The 19,739-nt window shown below is 51.3% G+C and overlaps 1 protein-coding gene across 4 annotated transcripts in view; it reads right to left on the bottom strand.

Annotated features, from left to right (window-relative positions):
* Window positions 1–19,739, bottom strand: part of Prrc2b (proline rich coiled-coil 2B) — a 76,460-nt gene that overhangs the window by 46,472 nt on the left and 10,249 nt on the right. For all 4 annotated transcript variants that reach the window (XM_021191948.2, XM_029537061.1, XM_029537062.1 and 1 more), the window contains exons 2-4: window positions 2,913–3,081; window positions 2,231–2,408; window positions 69–171 (exon numbers count right to left, since the gene is read on the bottom strand). In XM_021191948.2, coding sequence (XP_021047607.1) covers window positions 69–171; window positions 2,231–2,408; window positions 2,913–3,027 — 396 coding nt within the window. In that variant the 5' untranslated portion in view covers window positions 3,028–3,081. The remainder of the gene's footprint in view (window positions 1–68; window positions 172–2,230; window positions 2,409–2,912; window positions 3,082–19,739) is intronic.

Here is a 19,739-nt window from a genome sequence, read left to right as displayed (position 1 = left end):
AGAACCTGTCTTTTACCAAGTAGCACCAGGACTGCCTGGGAATGCGAGCACGGGGACCCAGCACGTACCTCCTGACTGATAGACTGTGTCGGTTTCTGCAAATTGGAGACAGATTTCTGCAAACCCGGCTGCGGCTGCGACTCCGGCGGCTGAGAGGCCGTCACACTGGAACTAGAAAAAGGCAGGATGCACAGTGGGGTCAGCCTCTGCGCGGGGCATCTGCCTGCCTCAACAGTGACAGTGACCAGACAGTGACTCATGTCCTAGGCTGACTCGGTGACACTGCCCAGGACATGGGGCAGTCTGCTGCTTGCTTCTGACAGTTGTCAAATGAGCTTGAAGGAAGCAAAAGAAGAGCTGTCACTGGGGAAACTGAGTCACTGCGGTGAGGGCCGGAGCTCCTCTCCACCTACTCAGAGCAAAAGCTTTGACAACTGACAGACTTCTGTCTTGCCTCAGCATATTCCTGTACTTATAAAAATAAGTTTATAAATATAAATAACAGACATTACCATCTCATCCCCCACACATAAGCTCCAATTCCCACAGATTTCCGTATACATATGTTCATGTAATATTTTTAACACAAGATAGCCCATGCATATGATTCCACAGCCTCTTCTCGCGGTCTATTAGAGCTCTTTTTATACAGACGATTCCTTTAATGATGGCTAGCCGTAAGTTAATTAGTTCCTGCTCCTCCTCCTTCCCGTTACAGACAGAACTGCAGCAGTATAGACGCACACAGGCTCAGGTCTCTGGGCATGCTCCATGAGTTACCCAGTCACACAATCACAGGGATGAGGCTGTCAGACCAAGATACCAACTACCTCCACACAGGCTGCAGTGTGTGCCCACTGTCTGAGAGGAACAGGAAGGGTGGTGTGGAGCCTTCCGCTCAGCCGCAGTAGAACCTTGCACTTGACAGCCCACTCAGCGATTAGCAGCCATTGCCAGGGACTCAGCTGACAGCCAAACTCCACAGACACACTGACAACGTGAACCCAGCCACTCGCCAGTCACAAAAATGACAAATTGAAGTTTCCAGGTAGTGGCCCCTCTGAATCCCCAGACCTGGGCTCCAAGTGCCCACAGGAGAGCAAGCCAGGGATGGGGAGCCTCCTCAACTGCCCCCCTCATTCCCTCCTCCGCACCAGGCCTTTAGCAAGTGTCTGGCGCTCTGGACGGGAGTCAGAGTGTGGACAGGCCTCTGGGGCTCTGCACTCTGTGGCTTGCCTTTGTTTGGTTGGGCCTCTGAGCTGATTAGTGAGTAGCCTGATTGTTTGGGTGGCCTCTGCGGCCTTCTCTCTACAGCCTTTAGAAGCAGAGGCTCCGCATTCCCACTCAACTGTCACACAGCTTTCTTACCACAGGGTACCATTCAAATGGACGATGACAACAGCTGACACCTATGTGTCCTCTGCATCAGGCTATTATCCCATGGGGGCACCACGGTGCCCTAGTGGCCACCCCTGTTCTAGTTCTCCTTGAAGGTGGAACCCTCAGGTTCAGAAGTCCCAGCAAACCACAAATGACCTGACTGGAAACAACAACCCTGACAGTTGTGATATGTCCCACACTCCATAGCACCCCTCACAAACTGACTGTACAATGTTTTTTGTTTTGTTTTTGTGTAAGACAGTGCATGGAATTGACCATGCAGACTAGGCTAGCCTCGAACTTATAGAGATATGACTGAGTGCTGGGGTTAAAGGTGTGCACCACTCCCCCTGGCTGCAAACTGTTTAAACAGCGCAGGACCCAGTAGCAGGCTCCACCAGGCGGCTTCTGCCTCTGGAGCCCCTCCCAGAACATGGCTTCCTCCCTGATATGCACAGAGAACCCAGAGGCACATCAGCTGAGGAGCTTGTGCTGGCTCTCTGAGGCACACGGCTCAGGACTTGGGTCTCCCAAGGCTGTCGCTGCCAAGCTACGTTCTAACATGGAGCACACAGGGCCCCCGCCCCCGCCTAGTAGTTCTCTAAGGATAGGTCTCCAATCACTGTACACATTACCTCGGAGAATATGGTTATCCAAAGAAATGCTACTCACTAAACAGCTCAGAGGCCCAACCGAACAAAGGCAAGCCACAGAGTGCAGAGCCCCAGAGGCCTGTCCACACTCTGACTCCCAGTCCTCCCTCTGCATGGCCACACCTGCATCCCATAGAGCAGAAGGCTCAGGCCCCTTGACAGCCCGGCTCACCCAGTCACCCCTTCCAGTGGCCCACCTCTTTGGGTCTTGCTGGTCCTGCTTGTTGGCCCATCCTGTCCCGTCCTTGGGAACTATCACGATGTTGGGGTCGTTTCCTTTGTTTTCAGACTTCAGGCTTGGCAGGTTTGCAGGCGGTGGCATACGCCGGGCTGTGGCAACTTTCCCGAGACTCTGTAAGCCATGTCTAGGAATAACTGCAAGGAAAAGAACATGGGGTAGAGCACAGAGCTCACGGGAGAGAGGCCAAAACACACCACTGCTCAGACTGAGGAGCAAAGCCAGGCCAAGCCAAGCCAGGCTTGGCAGTCGCTCCAGCCTCTGCCAACCCCTCCCCCAGACTAGAGACAAAGGACTGCTGGGATGCACACATTCTACCTTGGCAGGAGGCCGCTGCAGAAGCTCACACCAAGGTGGAGCCAGCCCCAGGAACCTGAGCCCACAGTGACCACCCCTGCACTATGACACGGTCCTGGCTGTGCCCCAAGAACCCCAGGAAGGCCTTGTGGGTGGCAGCAAATCCTACACTTGTTCCACTACGAAGTCAGACCCAGGAAACCAAGGGGGGGAAGGCTATGCAAACATTATGTCACCCCACCTGCCTGCCCAAACTGACTGTACCCAAGTGCCTGGTCGGGTCTGGCCATCTTACAAGGAACAGAGGCAAAGGAACGCAAGGGGGGCCTTGGGCCGGGCCTTACCTGTGGATCTGACAGCACCTACTGACCTCCCTTTATACTTGTCAAACAGGCTGAGAGTCGAGTACTTGCTTTTCCCATCCTTGCCCTGGGTTATTTGCCCCAAACGATCGGACATTGCGATGAAATGTCATCTAGTAAGGAAATTTTCTCGGCACCGCTCCCGATTTGCCTATGAAGTGGAAAGAGGAGGTCAGTCACCAATCTGACAATTCGGAGGAGCAAATCCTTCAGGAGTCACGGACTCCACGGACTCTACATGCTGAAGATGTAGAGACAGCCAGGGACTGTCCCAAGGAAAATGTCCCCAGTGTTCATCCACAGGTGCTAGCGCCAGGTGGCCTGCTCTGCAGATAGCCTGGGCTACCCCACCCCTACTCACGACGTGCTGGTAAGACAGGCTGCAGACTGCTGCCACGCCATACTGTAAGTAGATTTTGACACACTCGGTCACTCTCCAGATCAAGGACAACTCTTTAAGAGGAAACAACACTCCTGACTTCCAGCTCTTACAAAAAGGCAGCAAGTTAGCCACAGATGCAGTGTCAGGAGGAGTAACCCCCCCCCCCCAAGGGAAACGCACCACAGCACGTGACCGGGGAGAAAAGGACAGATTCGACTCGGTAGTCAGCACCTGGGGAAGAGCAGCCATGCGCAGAGCAGGGTGGCTGTGGTAAACTATCCCAGCACCCCCTCCACTAAGACAAAACCTCAAACACTGGAAGCTTCTACCCTTTCAGTCTATCAGCACTCTCCTTGTCTGGTCTTAAGTCACCCATTCATTCATTCATTCATTCCAACACCAAGTGCCCATCCACTATCAGTGAGCTCTGCTCAGTGAAATCAAGACCAAGAGCAACCTTCACCACCTTCTTCCTTCTCTACATCAGCCTTGACTAGAGACTTTGAACTTGACCTGTACAAGGACCATGACTTCCTAACTCTGGAAGCAAAGTATGGAACACAAAGCAATCGGATCCAGTCACATGTCCTTAACAGCCTCTCAGGGTGACTAAGATAAGGGAGAGGGAGGCAGCTGTCATAGTGAATCTGCCACCCTGTGAGTCTATCCTAAAGCTAGAACACATCAGTGTATCTGGGAGGCATCTGGCACCTAATAAGATGGTGCCTAAGACAGATGTGTACACCATGACCTTAGATTAGGAAGCACGAGAGGCAACACTCAATTACAACAGGCACACAAAACAAAAGCTGGGACAGAGCCACTGATGTCACATCTGTGTGGATGGAGCCCAGTTTCCTGACACATCAAAGGCGCCGGTGTCAGCTCTGGCACAAAGCAGGCCTGGCCAGGTGCTGCAGGAGTGTGTGAACACACAGTGTGTACCAGGAAATGCCCTGAAGACCTGCATGTGAGGCAGGAGGTGGTAGTGCACACCTTTAATCCCAGTCCTCAAGGACAGGCAGGTAAACTCTGTGAGTTCCAGGACAACCAGGACTACACAGTAAAACCCTGGCTTGAAAATTGGGGGTGGGGAGGGGATGTGGGAGCTGCAGACACAGCTTAGTGCAATAAAGGCATTTGCTGAACCCACAATGCTCGGAACCCACAGTGGCAGGACAGAAGTGACCCCTGACCTCCACGCGCACACCATGGCATCACATCTGTACACACACACACACTCTAATCTTAACTTTAAAAATGCACATGGAGGGCTGGAGAGATGGCTCAGTGGTTAAGAGCACCGACTGCTCTTCCAGAGGTCCTGAGTTCAATTCCCAGCAACCACATGGTGGCTCACAACCATCTGTAATGGGATCAGATGCCCTCTTCTGGTGTGTCTGAAGACAGCAACAGTGTACTCACATATACAAAAGAAATAAATCTTAAAAAACAATGCACTTGGAAGGCTGGAACTCATGTATAAGCACAGCCCCCTGGCCATCTTGGCACTTCCTCTCGACACGGTCACAGCTCCCTGGCTGTGTAGTGATTCCCTTCCTCACTCAAATCCTAGCCCACAGCTGTAGAGTAGGAGAGGTCCAGGAACACCAGGCTATCTGAAAATGAATGGACTCGGTACAGGGAGCATCAGACCCACTCAGGGCCAAGCCCAAGTATGCAAACAACTATGGAATCCCGGAGAACTTTACAGCGCACAGCCAGAACCTTCCAGTGCTCACTGGCCCACGATCACCGAGAACCCTCAGCTCCGTCTCCAGCCCCGGATCACTGAGCATCAGGAGCAATGAGTACCTGGGACCACAGGTCTGCTCTCCCTCTCCTAAACCTCTGCGGATGAGTACTGTCTGTTCCGATAACCACATTCTTCCCCCGGGTCTGAGCCACTTCAAAATAACTAGCATTTCACAGAGCCTCAGGTATATGCTGACTCAAAAGTCTCCATGAAGTTCGAGGGTAAACATGTCACCCCAGTCACAGTTGCTAATCACCAAAAAGAGAGGGAAACCCCACAAATGTTGGAGATGGTGCAAAGAAGTATCAGTTGCCATGAGCGAGAAGCACGGAGGCAGAGTGTAGGGGTGTGTCAGTGTGAGCGCTCCTGAGGACTTATGCAGATGTGAAGACACAGCCGCACTGCCATGTCTGGACAGCTCTAGTCACAACAGTCAATACTCACACAGTCAACCAGGGTCTGTGGGCAGATGAACAGAGTATACAAGGAACATTATCTAGCCATAAAAAAGGGAAAAAAAAATGAAGCTAACTAACATCTTCACTTGAGCATCACAAACAGAAGTGGAGATCATCATGTTAAGTGTGGAGATTCAGGTGCCAAAAGACACACTCCACACACGGTAACTTACACATGGAGGTGAGATGGCGCCTGCTACTGAGCCTGACAACCTAAGTTCTATCCCCAGAGCGCTCAGGGTGGGAAGAACCAACTCCAAGTTGTCCTCTCAATTTCACACACAATGCAAGTGTAAAATAAACACATCAAGTTTTTAAAAAGTTGATCTCCAAGAAGCAGACAGAAAAGCAGTACCGACCAGAGGCTGGGAAGTGAGGAGGGTCTAAGGGGAGGAGAGAGGAGGGGAGAAGACTGCTGGGTTGGAGGAGTAAGGTCTGAACAGTCTAGAGTGGACAGGAAGGTCAGGGCAGACGGCGATTAATGGAGTACTTCAAACTAGCAGGCAGAGGGGCTGGACTGTTCCTACCCAAACAAACAACCTGTTTCTGCAGCGATGGGCCTGCGAGCCACCCAGATCTAACCACCACACACTGCACACACACACTGAGATGCCAGACCACATTCCAGAAAAAGAGACAACTGCCTTGCCAAAAATAAAGTTATGTGGGTTGGAGGCATGGTTCAGTGATTACCATCACTGACTGCTCTTCCAGAGGACCTAGGTTTGAATTCCAACACATGGTGGCTCAAGTCAGCTGTAAGCACAGTTGCAGGGGAATCCAATACCCTTTTCTGGACTCTGCCAACACCGGGCACACACACAGTACACAGACAAACACACAAGCTAAACACTCATACACATAAAATAAAAGCCTCAAAAAGTCCACTTCCTTATAAACTGGGTAGGATTGGGTAGTACACACTGGTGTCAACTCAAAATAATAATCTGAAACAGAAGAATGACTTGGACAGAAATTCCCAGTAGACAGGTATCTATGGGAGAGTTTTGGTTTCTTTAAGCCCCAGTTACCTTATGTGAACATGTTTCTGCTCTAATCTCAGGTGTGGTGTGTGGGGCTGCCTCAGTCTGTCCACTCCCCTAACCATGACCTTTGCAGGCTACAGATGGTTTCATGCTGGGCACCCTGGATAGTCAGAGAGCCGAAGGGGCCTGTGGTGACGGCTGCCGCTGCAGTCTGTCAAGTGGTCCTGAGCGAGAGACGAGATGTTGGAGACATCCTGACGACGAAGACTACTGGACTTGCCCACACGGAACCCACAGGCCCTGAGCAGCAGGAAGCAGTATTTTGTCTGCTGAGAGTGGCCTATGCCCCTTCCTCTCTAACCTTTCTCTTCTACCTAGTGTTTGGGGTTGGAAGTAAGAACCCAATAAAGCAGCCACTACAGGCGTCCCTGGAGCTGGATACCATCCTCCCGCAACGCGGAGGCAGGAGAGTGAGACTTCAGGGTTAGCCTGGTCTGCAGAACAAGCCCCAGGATAGCCAGGGCTATACAAAGAAACCCTGTTCTGAAACAAACACACAAACAAAAAAACCAGAAAATAAAACAAACACAAAAACCCTTGGGGTGACAGCCCAGGTGGCTAAGCGTGCTTACTGTTCTTGCAGATGATCACACTTGGTTCCCAGCACCCACCTGGTGGCTCGTAACCACCATTTTCTGTATCCCAGGGGCATGTGTACACATGCAGTGTACACAAATTCCTGTAGGCGCGCACGCACACACACACACACACACACACACACACACACACACACACCTAACTAAAGCTGTTATAAAAAGAACTACTAGGCTGGGTGTGGTGGCGCGCGCCTTTAATCCCAGCACTCAGGAGGCAGAGGCAGGCGGATTTCTGAGTTCGAGGCAAGCCTGGTCTACAGAGTGAGTTCCAGGACAGCCAGGGCTACACAGAGAAGGATGCACACATATCTGCCTTACCCTGAATGTAAGCCCAATCAATGCTCACCGTGTGATGGGACAGGGCAGCTTCCAACCTGAAACACAGGCGTGTCAATAGCCATCTTTGTACCCTCAAGCCTAAAATGGTACATTTTTTTATATATATATAATATTTGTTTCAAAGAAATATAAATGCCAAGGGTAAGGGTGGAGTGGAGACCTGCCCTGAGGAAGCAAGATGGATTACAAACAGGGACTGTGGCTAGGTCAGGTCTGTGCAATGTTACAAGGTCCCTAGACCAAGAACAAGAGTCCTCACTCCCAGAGCCCACCAGCAAAGGGAAGCTGTAGACGTGACTAAGCCAAGGTCCTGGGGATGGCAAACCAGCTCGCACAGTGTGAGATGCCCAATGGAGTCACAGAGGGTCCTACGACAGGGTCGGTCAGCAAGGGGGGAGGGGAGGCAGTTGGGAAGACAGAGGAAAGGACAAAGCTGCAGGAGGCAGGGCCCAAGGAAAGGGATTCTGCCCTAGCGCCTTCAGGTCACGCGCACATGCACACACGCGTGAACACATGCACGGCAACCCTGCCGGCAGCCTGGCTTTAGGCCTGGGAGACACAGCTCAGGCGTGTGCAGAAGAGATCTGGGTTTCAAGCCACCCAATGTGTACAATAAGTTACCACAAAACCAGAAGCTGTCACACGCACGTGCTTACCCTACAAGGCCAAACCTAGGCACAACAAAGGACAAACTAGACACAGCCCCGCCTCGCCATCAGTTTAGGAGCACGCTACCATCTCTGGCCTTGGCAGAGGGACACACACTAAATGGCAGCCACACTCCTGTGGTCCCTGACCACAGTGACCAGTGAGAGGATACCCTGCCCCGGCACCTCCTTCCCAGCCACACAATGCAGCACTAGACGGAGCAGCATTGGCTTAAACTCGGATGGATTATTAATTAAAAACTGAGCCACGCAGTGAGACCTATGTCCAAAAAAAGGGAAAGAACAAAAACAAAATGGACATTGGTAAGAAGGGAGTGAGGAGCCTTTGCCGCCACTCTTGTGCGAGCATAGCTGGGTTTGATTTTTTTCGAGACAGGGTTTCTCTGTGTAGCCCTAGCTATCCTGCAACCCACTCTGTAGACCAGGCTGGCTTTGAACTCACAGAGATCCACTTGCCTCTTGCTGGGATTAACCATGTATGCCACCACTGCCCCACTAAGGTAAATATTTCCTCTGTCAGAGGACAACTCACAGGACTCAGGGCTCTCGTTCCACCAAGTGGGATCCAGGGACTAAACTTGGGTCTTCAGGCTTGACAGCAAGTGCCTTTATGAGCAGAGTCATCACTGATCTGGCACTGACCGGGTACTCACCAGAGAGGCTAGGGGCTACCCATTCCCCCACCCCAAGGAAATGGAAAACCAGAAGCCTGAGCAAACCCCAAGCCTGCAGGAGAGAGGCACAGGCCCCTCTTGAGAATTTAAAACATATCTGGGTGGTGATGGTCTGTAGTGACAATTTTGGAATTCTGATTTCTTCAAAAACAGACTTTTTTTTCTTTTTTCTTTTTTTTTTTAGTTTTTTGAGACAGGGTTTCTCTGTGTAGCCCTGACTGTCCTGGAACTCACTTTGTAGACCAGGCTGGCCTCAAACTCAGAAATCCGCCTGCCTCTGCCTCCCGAGTGCTGAGATTAAAGGCATGTGCCACCACGCCTGGCCAAAAACAGAAATATTTTAAGACTATGTTTTCATTTTAATCCCAGGTGTGGGATGCGAGCGGCCACCCAGACACCCAGACTGTTTACAGCCACCGTGATTGTCTTGTGCTCTAGCGGGGGGGAGGGGGGGGAGTGGATTCTGCCAGCTGCAGAGAGTTCCTTGCAACTGGGTGAAGGTTTGCATCCGGTAGACTTTTCAGAAGGTACATAAATGTTGGTTCGTTGTTGTTGGTCACAGTTTGTTAAGTAGTACTGCACAAAGAAGAAACAAGAAGAAACCTCCCAAGGAACTGGGCGCCCCAGTCAGCAGGAAGTAGTCTAATGATAACGCCTCCCCCTTTTCAACCCCTGACCTTACTCAGGGATCTCTTTCCTTTTTCTCTACTATCTAGAGTTAGGGGTTGAAAGGGTGAAAGAACAAACCAAAAGTGGCCAAAATCCAACTACAATGGTCTGTCCATGACTGCTTTAAAAAAAAAAAAAAAAGATTTATTTATTTTATGTATGTGAGTACACTGTTGCTCTCTTCGGACACACCAGAAGAGGGAATTGGATCCCATTACAGATGGTCGTGAGCCACCATGTGCTTGCTGGGAATTGAACTCGGGACCTCTGGAAGAGCAGTCAGTGCTCTTAACCACTGAGCCATCTCTCCAGCCTCCACCCACAATTGCTTCTTGAACTGTGCGTTCCCAGTTAATGCAACCACTCCAAAGGCACGATGTTCCTGCGATGCCCTGAGCGTGAGAATCTTAAACCTGGCCCGCACCACAGCTGCACAGCAGTGCACTGAATCTGGAACCTGCTGGCCACACCGTTGGTATCCCAGGCTTCAGTCACCTCACTGCTGACAGGCTACTGGGCAAGAACTCTCAGGCGCAGGACAACTCTAGCCAAGTACAGCTACGTGACTCTTACTTCTTCGTCAAACCAGCCATCACTTCCCAGGCACTGGGTATGTTACAGAAACAACCCCTCAGGGGTTGGGAGGGGCCTGGCCTGGGTTCCATCAACAGTCACAGGTGGAGACCACACAAGTGGAAGGTGGTCTGCCCAGGCACACAGCCCCAGAGGATTTGCACTGGGCATCATGTGCACCCTGAAAGGTGGAGACATTTGACGCCTGGCTCTTTATAAAGTACATTACAGATCCTGCTTAAAACACTGTATGGGTCTTTCAGTCAGCTACCATCCATAGCTGTTAGAATTTCCACATTAAATACCCCCCAAAGCCTGCATGTTTTGAGGCCTGGCCCAACCCACACCCACCTGGCTCTTCTGCCTGCCAGCTGCTTCTCACAGCACAGCACAGCACAGAAGCCCTGGCTGTCAGTGGGCTTTCAAGCCGCTCCAGATATCTGCCCATCTTCTACCCATCCTCACACACTCCCACCCACTCCCAGCTTGGGGGCAGGATGGCAGGAAGCAAGCCTGGGCAGGCATTGCCTGTCAATCAGGAAGCTGCCGAGGTCCTGCTGGGCAGGTCAGGGCCCAGTGCCTCCCAGCCTGACTCACACCTGGGTCTATGGAACAGGACTGGCCCAGACACTCCAGGTCCTGGCTGGAAGCATGGCCCAACCTGGCACACAGCCACAGCTGTCTGCTGCCTTCTGTTCTTTTTGTAGGTGACAACCTCTTTTTATCTCCAAACAGAATCTAACCTGGAACGTTAGTAGCATAGAGAAAACTGGAAGATGCTGCAGACGCCGTGGCCAGCCTGGGACCCTCCTGCCCCGGGACCCTTACAGCAGCAGCTAAGGCTCAGATGCGCGGTGAAAATCACTGGCTAAAGAGAAAATACTGCTTTTAGGCAGATGAGGAAAAATATCCCTCACAAAGACAGCTCTAAAGAAAGAACTAATAAAGACAAGCTATTTAGAAGTCTAAGTATGCACATGTTGGCATGTGATCTAAAGAAGGCAGGGGCCCAGGCTGGGAAGAAACAAAAGCCACCCAGAGATTCCGGCCAACAAAGGCGCTGACACCTAGGCCACGCCTCTCCAGACAGGGCCCGCCTGTCCAGCAGGTTCTGGCTGGCTGTCCTCCACAGGGTCTGTCTCCCGGCACACTGTTTTATCAAAAGCCATTTCCGGGTAACAGGATTAATTTCACTCTGCATTTGGGTAGAAGCCAGTGTCAGATGACTGACCAGGCAATCTGGACCTGCCTGACTGGGGGGTGGGGATGGGGGTGGGAGCAGCGACAGCTGCCATGGGCATTCCTGAGCACCGGACCCCCGCCCCCAGGCACTCGCAGGTCCCTGACTCTTCACGACACCCTTTTAGAAGACACCCCTGTGTCAGCATTCACGTCCAGTTATTGGGACTGAGCTCTTATCCAAGGTCAGAGAGCCTAGGGCCTAGACTCCGTGCTGCAGCTGCTGCGGCACCAGCAGGCAGGAAAGGATGGATCCTGACAGCCATCAGCCCAGGCGCTCATGGGCGGCCTGCAGATGTCCTAATTCACACCCTGACTTCACAGGTCAGGCTCCACGCTGAACATAGTAAACACATGCACACACTCATGCACGCACACACACGAGTGCACACATACACGAGATGAACTTGCTAGATCTATTTTAAGGATCAGGACAATGAGCTGGCTGTGGCAATTTACAATACTAAGGCTGAAGCAGGAAGGTGTGGAGTTTCGGGTCAACCCTGGGCCACACAGAGCATTAATACCACACATGACCCAGGCTTCTCGACTCAGAACAGATGCCCTGGGGCTGCTGTCTACCCAGACTGCCAGTGCCTGCCCAGCGCACCCGCAGCAGCTCCCATCCCTCCACTCTTGTACAGCAAAGCAAGTAAGGCCCGAGCTTCCCCAAGACAGCTTCTGCCCACCTTGGGGCTCCTGCTGAACAGACCTGCTCCTCCACACACAGGAGACCTGTCTTCAGACTGGTGTCCACCCTCAGAAATCACGCCATCCAAGTTGTGATTGTACAGGACCTGGGGGCCAACCCCTGTATGAGCCTTCAGAAGACAGGTGTAGTGTAATTCTCAAAATTCTCTTGAGCTCAGCAGTCCACTGTGGGCACACTTTAATCACCACCACACTGTCCCAGTTCCAAGGCTCCCACATCAAGAACACAGGGACAATCAGCACGGATGCTTACCAGCGCTGCTCGGTTTTCTTTCCATAACATCATCTTTATTTTTGCACTCGTGATATAGCTTTAAAGTTCCCATGCGTGTGTGTGGTGTCCCCAGTACTCACATAAGAGAGCAAAGCATGGCTGGACAAGCCTGCAGCCCCAGAACTAGGAAGCTCACTAACCAGCCAACCTGCCCATAATGCCCATCTCAGGCTGGGAGACCTAACTCAGGGCACTAAGGTAGAGCATGAGAGAAAATGGACGCAACATGCTCCGGGCTTTTCACCCCATACACAGCAGATACTCACACGATTACATGCATGCATCGTACAAACAAGTCACTCGCACGCACGCGCACACGCGTACACACACGGAACTCCCAGATTCTTGGGCTCATCCCCCATCTCCAGCAAGGCCACCTGGACGCTCAGAAACAGCTGCCATGATGTGAATTGCCTACCTCCGGTTTTTGCTCTGTTCTACTATGGGTTTACGTTCCCAGTTCAAGAGGTCAATGAGGGGTGGTGTGCAGCTCAAGGGTAGGAAGCTTGCCTAGAACAGACAAGAGCCCTGTATCATCCCAGCACAGCAATAACAACAACTTTAAAAAAAAAAATCATGGGATGGGAATAATGGGTCATGTCTTCAATCCCTGCATTTGACAGATCTCTGAGTTCAAGACCAACCTGTCTACAGAGAATCCAAGACTAGCTAGGGCTGCATAGTGAACATGTATCTAAAACAGTAAGTGAAGAAAATAAGGGCAATGATGACGCACGCCTTTAGTCCCAGCACTCCAGAGGCAGAACAGGCAGAACTCTGTGAGTTCAAGGCCAGTCTGGTCTACAGAGTGAGTTCCAAGACAGCCAGGGCTACACAGAGAAACCCTGTCTCGAAAAACCAAATCAGCAAACCTGAACTCACAGGGGCTGAGACTGAATGGAGGGGCCTGCACGGGCCTAACCTAGACCATCTGTATATGTTACAGCTGTGTAGCTTGGTGTTTTTGTGTGGCTCCTAACAGAGAGGACACGGGCTGTTTCTGACACATTTGCCTGCTTCTGGGACCCTTGTCCTCTGACTTGATTCCCTTGTCTACCCTTCCGATGAGGGGAGGTGCCTAATCTTTGCAACCTGCTAGGCCAAGTTTGGTTGATAACCTCGGAGCCAGGGGGTGGGGAGGGAGGAGGTGGGGGGAGGGAGGAGGTTAGGAACAGAGGAAGGGTGGGGAAAACTGTGGTCCGGATATATGAAAGGATAAATTAATTTTTAAAAAAGAAAAATTTAAAAAAAGAGTAATTTAAAAAAGAGGAAAAAGAAAACTATTATCCACAAAGCTCACGTAGCATTGTACCCAAGTTCTAAATAGATTTGCTATTTGTGTATATGTGTATATGGGCAACTTTAAAAAGAAACTAGAGACAGACAAGCGGAGAAACACTTGAGGCCGCCATCCCGCCACCTGCAGCTGTCCCTGAGCAGTGCAGCTGTGACTGTTTACACCCAAGGCCTCTCTGTGGATGACGTCACCCACAGCAAGCAGGGATTTGGGCAAACAGGAATGAGGTTGTGGGCCTCAGGCAGGAAGCAACTTTCTCAGCCTGGGAGAAAGCAGTCTACCACACAGTCCCTGCCGCCTCGGCTCAACCCAATGCAGCTCAGAAAGGCAGACCCAGGAGTGATGTTACCCCAGTAACCCGCTCCTCTGGGAATCCCATGCCACAAAGATGAAGTGGGGACAAACTCCCCCCCCCCCCGCAAAGGCTTCTGTGTCAAAACACAGAGGTAAGAGGAGCCGGGAAGTGGAGATGGGACAGGTGGCTACCTCGCAGCCACCGCCAGGTGACATGCCAACCCCCAAATGAACACAGAGCCTGTGCTACAGAAAGCTTCAACTGCTGTACCAGGCTGGGCTGGGGGGTGGGCAGGCATTTTGTGAGAAGGCTGCGACTCCGTGCTCAGCGACAGGAGACGTCTCAGTCGGAACCATGAACAGAGGGGCAGAGCCACCGAGGCTCGCTCACAGAATACTCCGGTTGCTGTGTCACCCACAGATGTGCACGCATCTCTGGACTCAGCAACGCCACCCCGTCATCCAGGGATGTCCTGCTGAAGGATCACATAACCCTCCCAGATGAAGATAAGAACCTGAAATCCAGGGGCAATCTTGGTGGCAGCAGACTGACATGCCACAAGATGAGGGCTGTTACTCAGAAGAACATACCCTGGGATGCCAGGAGGTGACAGCTGCCTCTGAATGGGAAAGGCTCAGCAAAGAGCCTGCCAGACTCCCTACTGAGTACCCTGGATAAGAGAGGTCAAAGGGCACAGGGACAGTAAACGTGCACTAAGTAAAAAAGGAAGAAACGGGGGGGGGGCTACCACACCCTATCTCAGTCAAGCAGAAGTATGCTCCAGCAGCGCGAGGCATGGCTCGCGCGCGCGCGCGCACACACACACACACACACACACACTTATTCAATCCACCCCCCCCCCCGCCGCCGCGCGCCTCACATTAATCCAGAGTGGGAGAAATCATAAAATTAAAAACCCAAGAAAACTTCCTGGAGTTGAAAAACCAGAGACTCATCCAAGACACAGAAAAGTCACACAAAGACGCCCAGAGAACAGGTGACAACGGATTCTCTGAATTTGCCTCAGCCCCACAAGGGCCCCTTTAGAATGAAAGGAAGTAATGACTCCCAACCCTCGACAGTTTCCAGTGAGAGTCACTGCAGAGACCAGCCTCTGGGCGTGTCTGAGGGAGTTTCTAGATTAGGGCGGCAGCATCTTGTGGGCTGGGGTCCTGGACTGAAGAACTGAATAGCAGAATTCCTCTCATGCTCTTCTTCCTGGCTACAGTGCGCCGTGACTTCACACTCTACCACCATGACTGCCTCGTTGCAACACATCACCCTTCAACTGGGAGCTTTGATTGCAGCACGGAGAGGTCGCTAATGCAGACCTAACTAACAGCCAGCAGCCCTTATGAAAATGAATGGGGGGCTGGAGAGATGGCTCAGATGTTAAGAGCACTGACTGCTCTTCCAGAGTTCCTGAGTTCAATTCCCAAGCAACCACATGGTGGCTCACAACCATCTGTGATGGCACCCGGTACCCTTTCCAACAGTGTATTCACATACATTAAATAAATAAATCTTTTTAAAGAAAGAAAATGTATGGGAAGAAGAAAGAATCCTTTCAGACTCATAGGTTCCTTCACCCCTCAGAAGGTGTTGTCCACACAAGGCAGCCAACGCCACCACACCAGGCCACTCCTTCCAGCCCACCAATGGCTAACTCAGTCCCCAGTTTTTAGTGAGAAGACTGCTGAGCCCTGAGGGTAGAACCACTGGTCCAGTGAGTCCCAATGCCGCCTGCCGCTGGACTTTACTTGGTGAAGAACAGCCTCGTTGTTTAAGATGGTGGCTGCCTTCCGAGGCCTCAGTTTCAGAAGATGACACCAGAAGGAACAGAAAAACAGGGGCTCGAAGAAACAGGCAAAGTTGCCCCAAAATGACAGCCACAGGTCACCTGAGAAGCCTAGCCTGCCCCTCCCCCCAGGTGGCAATAAAGGAGAGGCTGAAGCCTTTTCTTTTTTTTTCTTAGATTTATTTATTTTTATTTATGAGTGTACTGTAGCTGTCTTCAGACACCCCAGAAGAGGGCAGTGGATCCCATTACAGATGGTTATGAGCCACCATGTGGTTGCTGGGAACTGAACTTGGGACCTCTGGAAGAGCACTCAGTGCTCTTAACCTCTGAGCCATCTCTCCAGCCCAAGATGCTAAAACCTTTAAGTAGGGCTTAGCAGCTGGTCTTCAGCTCAAAGGAGCTGTGCCCTTAAAAGGAACTGTAGGGGCCCAGTGTCCTCCTCCCCCTTCTTTTGAGGTACTTGATATGTAGACCAGGCTGGCCTTGAACTCACAGAGAACAGCCTGCCTCTGTCTCCTGAGTGCTGGAACTAAAGGCACGCGCCACTGCCTGGTTTTCCTTTCTTTTTCTCCCTGGTTGGTAATAAGTTAAACATCACATGCTCCCATCAACATGTGCTGCCTTGTCACAGGGCCAACCATCCATGGACCGGACACTACAGAACTGTGGACCAAAATAAACCTTTGTCCTTCTTACGTAAGTTACCACAGGTATGTGCTAACAGTGACTGGAAGCTCAGCAGCAGAGACAGATTAGCTAAATCAGTGCGTCTGCTTCTAGACATTCTTGTCCTTCAGCTCACTGGCTGTCCCTTCTGTCTTTATGTCACTACCTCCATTACGGTGGCTTTCATGACATCCTTATACCTGGTAGGACAGCCCCTCAGCTCTGTTCTTCAGAAATGCCCTCAGTATTTTTGGCTTTTTGCGTTTTCAAAGAAATTTAAGAAATCGGTTTGGACCGGGCGTGGTGGCACATGCCTTTAATCCCAGCACTCAGGAGGCAGAGGCAGGTGGATTTCTGAGTTCGAGGCCAGCCTGGTCTACAAAGTGAGNTTTAATCCCAGCACTCAGGAGGCAGAGGCAGGTGACAAAGTGAGTTCCAGGACAGCCAGGGCTACACAGAGAAACCCTGTCTCGAAAAAAAAAAAAAAAAAAAAAAAAAAAAGAAATCGGTTTGTATATTTCTAAACAAATGCCAACAAGAAGAGGCTGCTGGGGCCACTCCTGAAATTACATGAAGCTGGAGATCAGTCTAGGCAGAAACCACACCCTCTCAGGACCACGCTGGCAAGCCTGTGGGGCCATGCATGGCAGCTCTGGGCACTGCCAGTGCTGTGCTAATCAAGCCACAACTGGAAAGGCATGGTATCGCTGCCACACCCGCCTGTGCCTGACAGAACACACAGGCGCATGCACTGAAGACCCGAGACTGTTGGTGCCTCCTGATCTAACGGAAGTAGGCCAGATGCCCATTGCCCTACAGTGGGTAAACACTGTGTCCACTATTCAGCAGTGAGAACAAATAAACTCAAGGCTGTGTGGACGAAGCCCACGATGTGATGCTGGATGAGAGTGAAGAGTGGAGTGCTGCTCTGCAATGGTCGGCGACAGCCACACACGGAAGAGTGGACCTGACGTGATGCAAATGTGCAGAGCAACTTAAATAAAAGTCATAAACACGAGAGGAAAATATACATAAATTTCCACAGCTTGGTACATAAAGCCCACTCAAATAGGTGCAGAGAAGACACCAGCCTCGCCCCCAGGCAGAACGCAAATGTACTCAGAAAGGAGTTTGTATCAGCCTTAAGGGAAAGTCCAAAATCCAGAAAAACAAAATCTCTGTCCACAGAGCCTAAAATAATGAAAAAAGAAGCCAGGTTTGGGTGGTCCATGCCTATAACCCTAGTACTCAGAAGGCTGAGGCAGCAGGATGGCTGTTAGTTCCAAGCTACCCTGGGCTACACAGGAAGACCTTGTTTAAAAATAAGGAAAGAAAAGACAGAAGCAAGCCTCAATAAGTTCAAACACCTGATTTCAGGGACTGGGGGCAGGGTGCAGGCTGGATGGGACCCAGGCCACACGCATCAGACAAGCCCTCGACCACTGAGTTCCACCCCTAGTTCCTAAAAACCCTGGAATCAATGAAAAACTCACACCCTTTGAAAAGCAGAGGGACCCACTCCAAGTTCAAGACCAGCCTGGTTTTCATAGTGAGTCTCGTGCCACGGAGGGCTATACAGGACCGATACCGCCTTTCAACAAACCGACCAATCAAAACCGAGTCTGAAATAACCACACCTGCCATCCCAAACTAGTAGGCGAAGAGGGGCGTTGAGGGTTCCTGGGGGTACCTGCCTTTCTCATACACCAGAGATAAGGGGAGGTGTTCCGGAGAGAGAACTCAGCAGGTAAGACCAGAATCTGGTTCCCAGCACCCACAACATGCAGCTCACAGCCACCATAACTCCAACTCCAGGATACCTAACTACTGTCCTCTGGACTCCTTTAGCCACCACCACCATCGCTGCCACGAACCCGGGTCAATCCAACACACTGATCCACCAAGGACGTGCTGGACAAGACAACCCTGGACCACTGGGAACAGCCATACCGTCCACAGTGAGGCCAGCTCTGAGTGGTCCCCTAAGGGTCATGCTTTTATCAGTGGGACCTGGGCTGCCAAGGTCAGGCAGATCCCGCCAGGGAGCCATCTCTCAGTGCCACTCTTCAGGTCAGGTTCACTTTCCGTAAGAGGCTTCACCTGCTGACCCTAGACCACCATTTCTCAGATGACCTCAGGCCACGATGAGAAGGACTTCAACTGAGCCATAATTTGTAGAACAAAAGCTGCAACCAGGGCTAGGACGTGGCTGGGGTGGAACACTTATCTACCATTCAGGCCACCAGACCTAAATTCAATCCCAAGAGCAACAACAACAAAATTTTTGTGATGTAATTTTTTTTCTAAAAAAAAAAAAAAAAAAACAGGATGGCAGCACATCCCATAATCCCAGCATTCCTGAGGCAGAGGCAGGAGCATCGCTGAGTTCCTGAATAGCCTGGTCTACTACACAGTGAGTTTCAGACCATATATATACTCATTGAGACCCTGTCTCAAAAAACATAATTTTTATTATTTTTTTATGGGGTGTGTGTGGGTGTGTGTAGATAAGGACAACCTGTGGGAACTGGCTCTCCCACCCATCCATCCTTCCATCCACCCATCCATCCATCCATCTTTCCATCCATCCACCCATCCATCCACCCATCCATCCATCCAGTGGATCCTGGGATTTCACTCAGTCCCAACACTGTGCCTAGAGGCAAGCACCTCCATCTGCTGGGCCACCTGACATGAGAGTGATCAGCCACCACACGGTACCCACTCGGGTCAGTCCACGCACGCGCGTACACTACCCGTCACTACTTCAAGTCACATGCCTCGTCTGAAGGCAGGAGGATGCTGACCCGGGAAAACCCCATTGTGCTGGGGATGATGCAACGGTGGTGGCGTAGTCCACACAAAACAAAGCAAAACCCACTTTCTTTCTGCATCCCGGACTGCTGGGGGAGGCAGAAGCTAGCAAGGACGGCTGCCAGAGAAGCCCCTAGGGGTCAGAAGTAGAATCACAGACCTGTCACCTCAGTCCTACGGAGGCAGAGCCAAGGAGGACTGATTTGAGTTTGAATCCCACCAAGGTTTCACAATGAGGCTTAGAAAATTTTGAATCCCCAAAACTCCTTCTCTACCAGGCCATTTTGAGTGTCCCTCTGACGTGAGTGAGGCCTTACCTACCAGGCTGGCTCAACACCTTCACCCACAAAGAACTGTGGGGGCTGCTGTCCTCACAGCAAAATGGCAATCCCCTCCCTTCCCTACTTCAGAGTCACATACCTCTCCAGAGGGCTATACAATGATGGTCACCAGGACCCAGCCCCCACAGGGAAGAAAGAAGAAGAAAGAAGAAGAAGAAGAAGAAGAAGAAGAAGAAGAAGAAGAAGGAGGAGGAGGAGGAGGAGGAGGAG

Source organism: Mus pahari, chromosome 3, assembly GCF_900095145.1.
Source record: "Mus pahari chromosome 3, PAHARI_EIJ_v1.1, whole genome shotgun sequence".
Lineage (NCBI taxonomy): Eukaryota > Metazoa > Chordata > Mammalia > Rodentia > Muridae > Mus > Mus pahari.
Note: the sequence above shows the minus strand (reverse complement) of the source record. Positions and strands in the feature narration are given on the sequence as shown.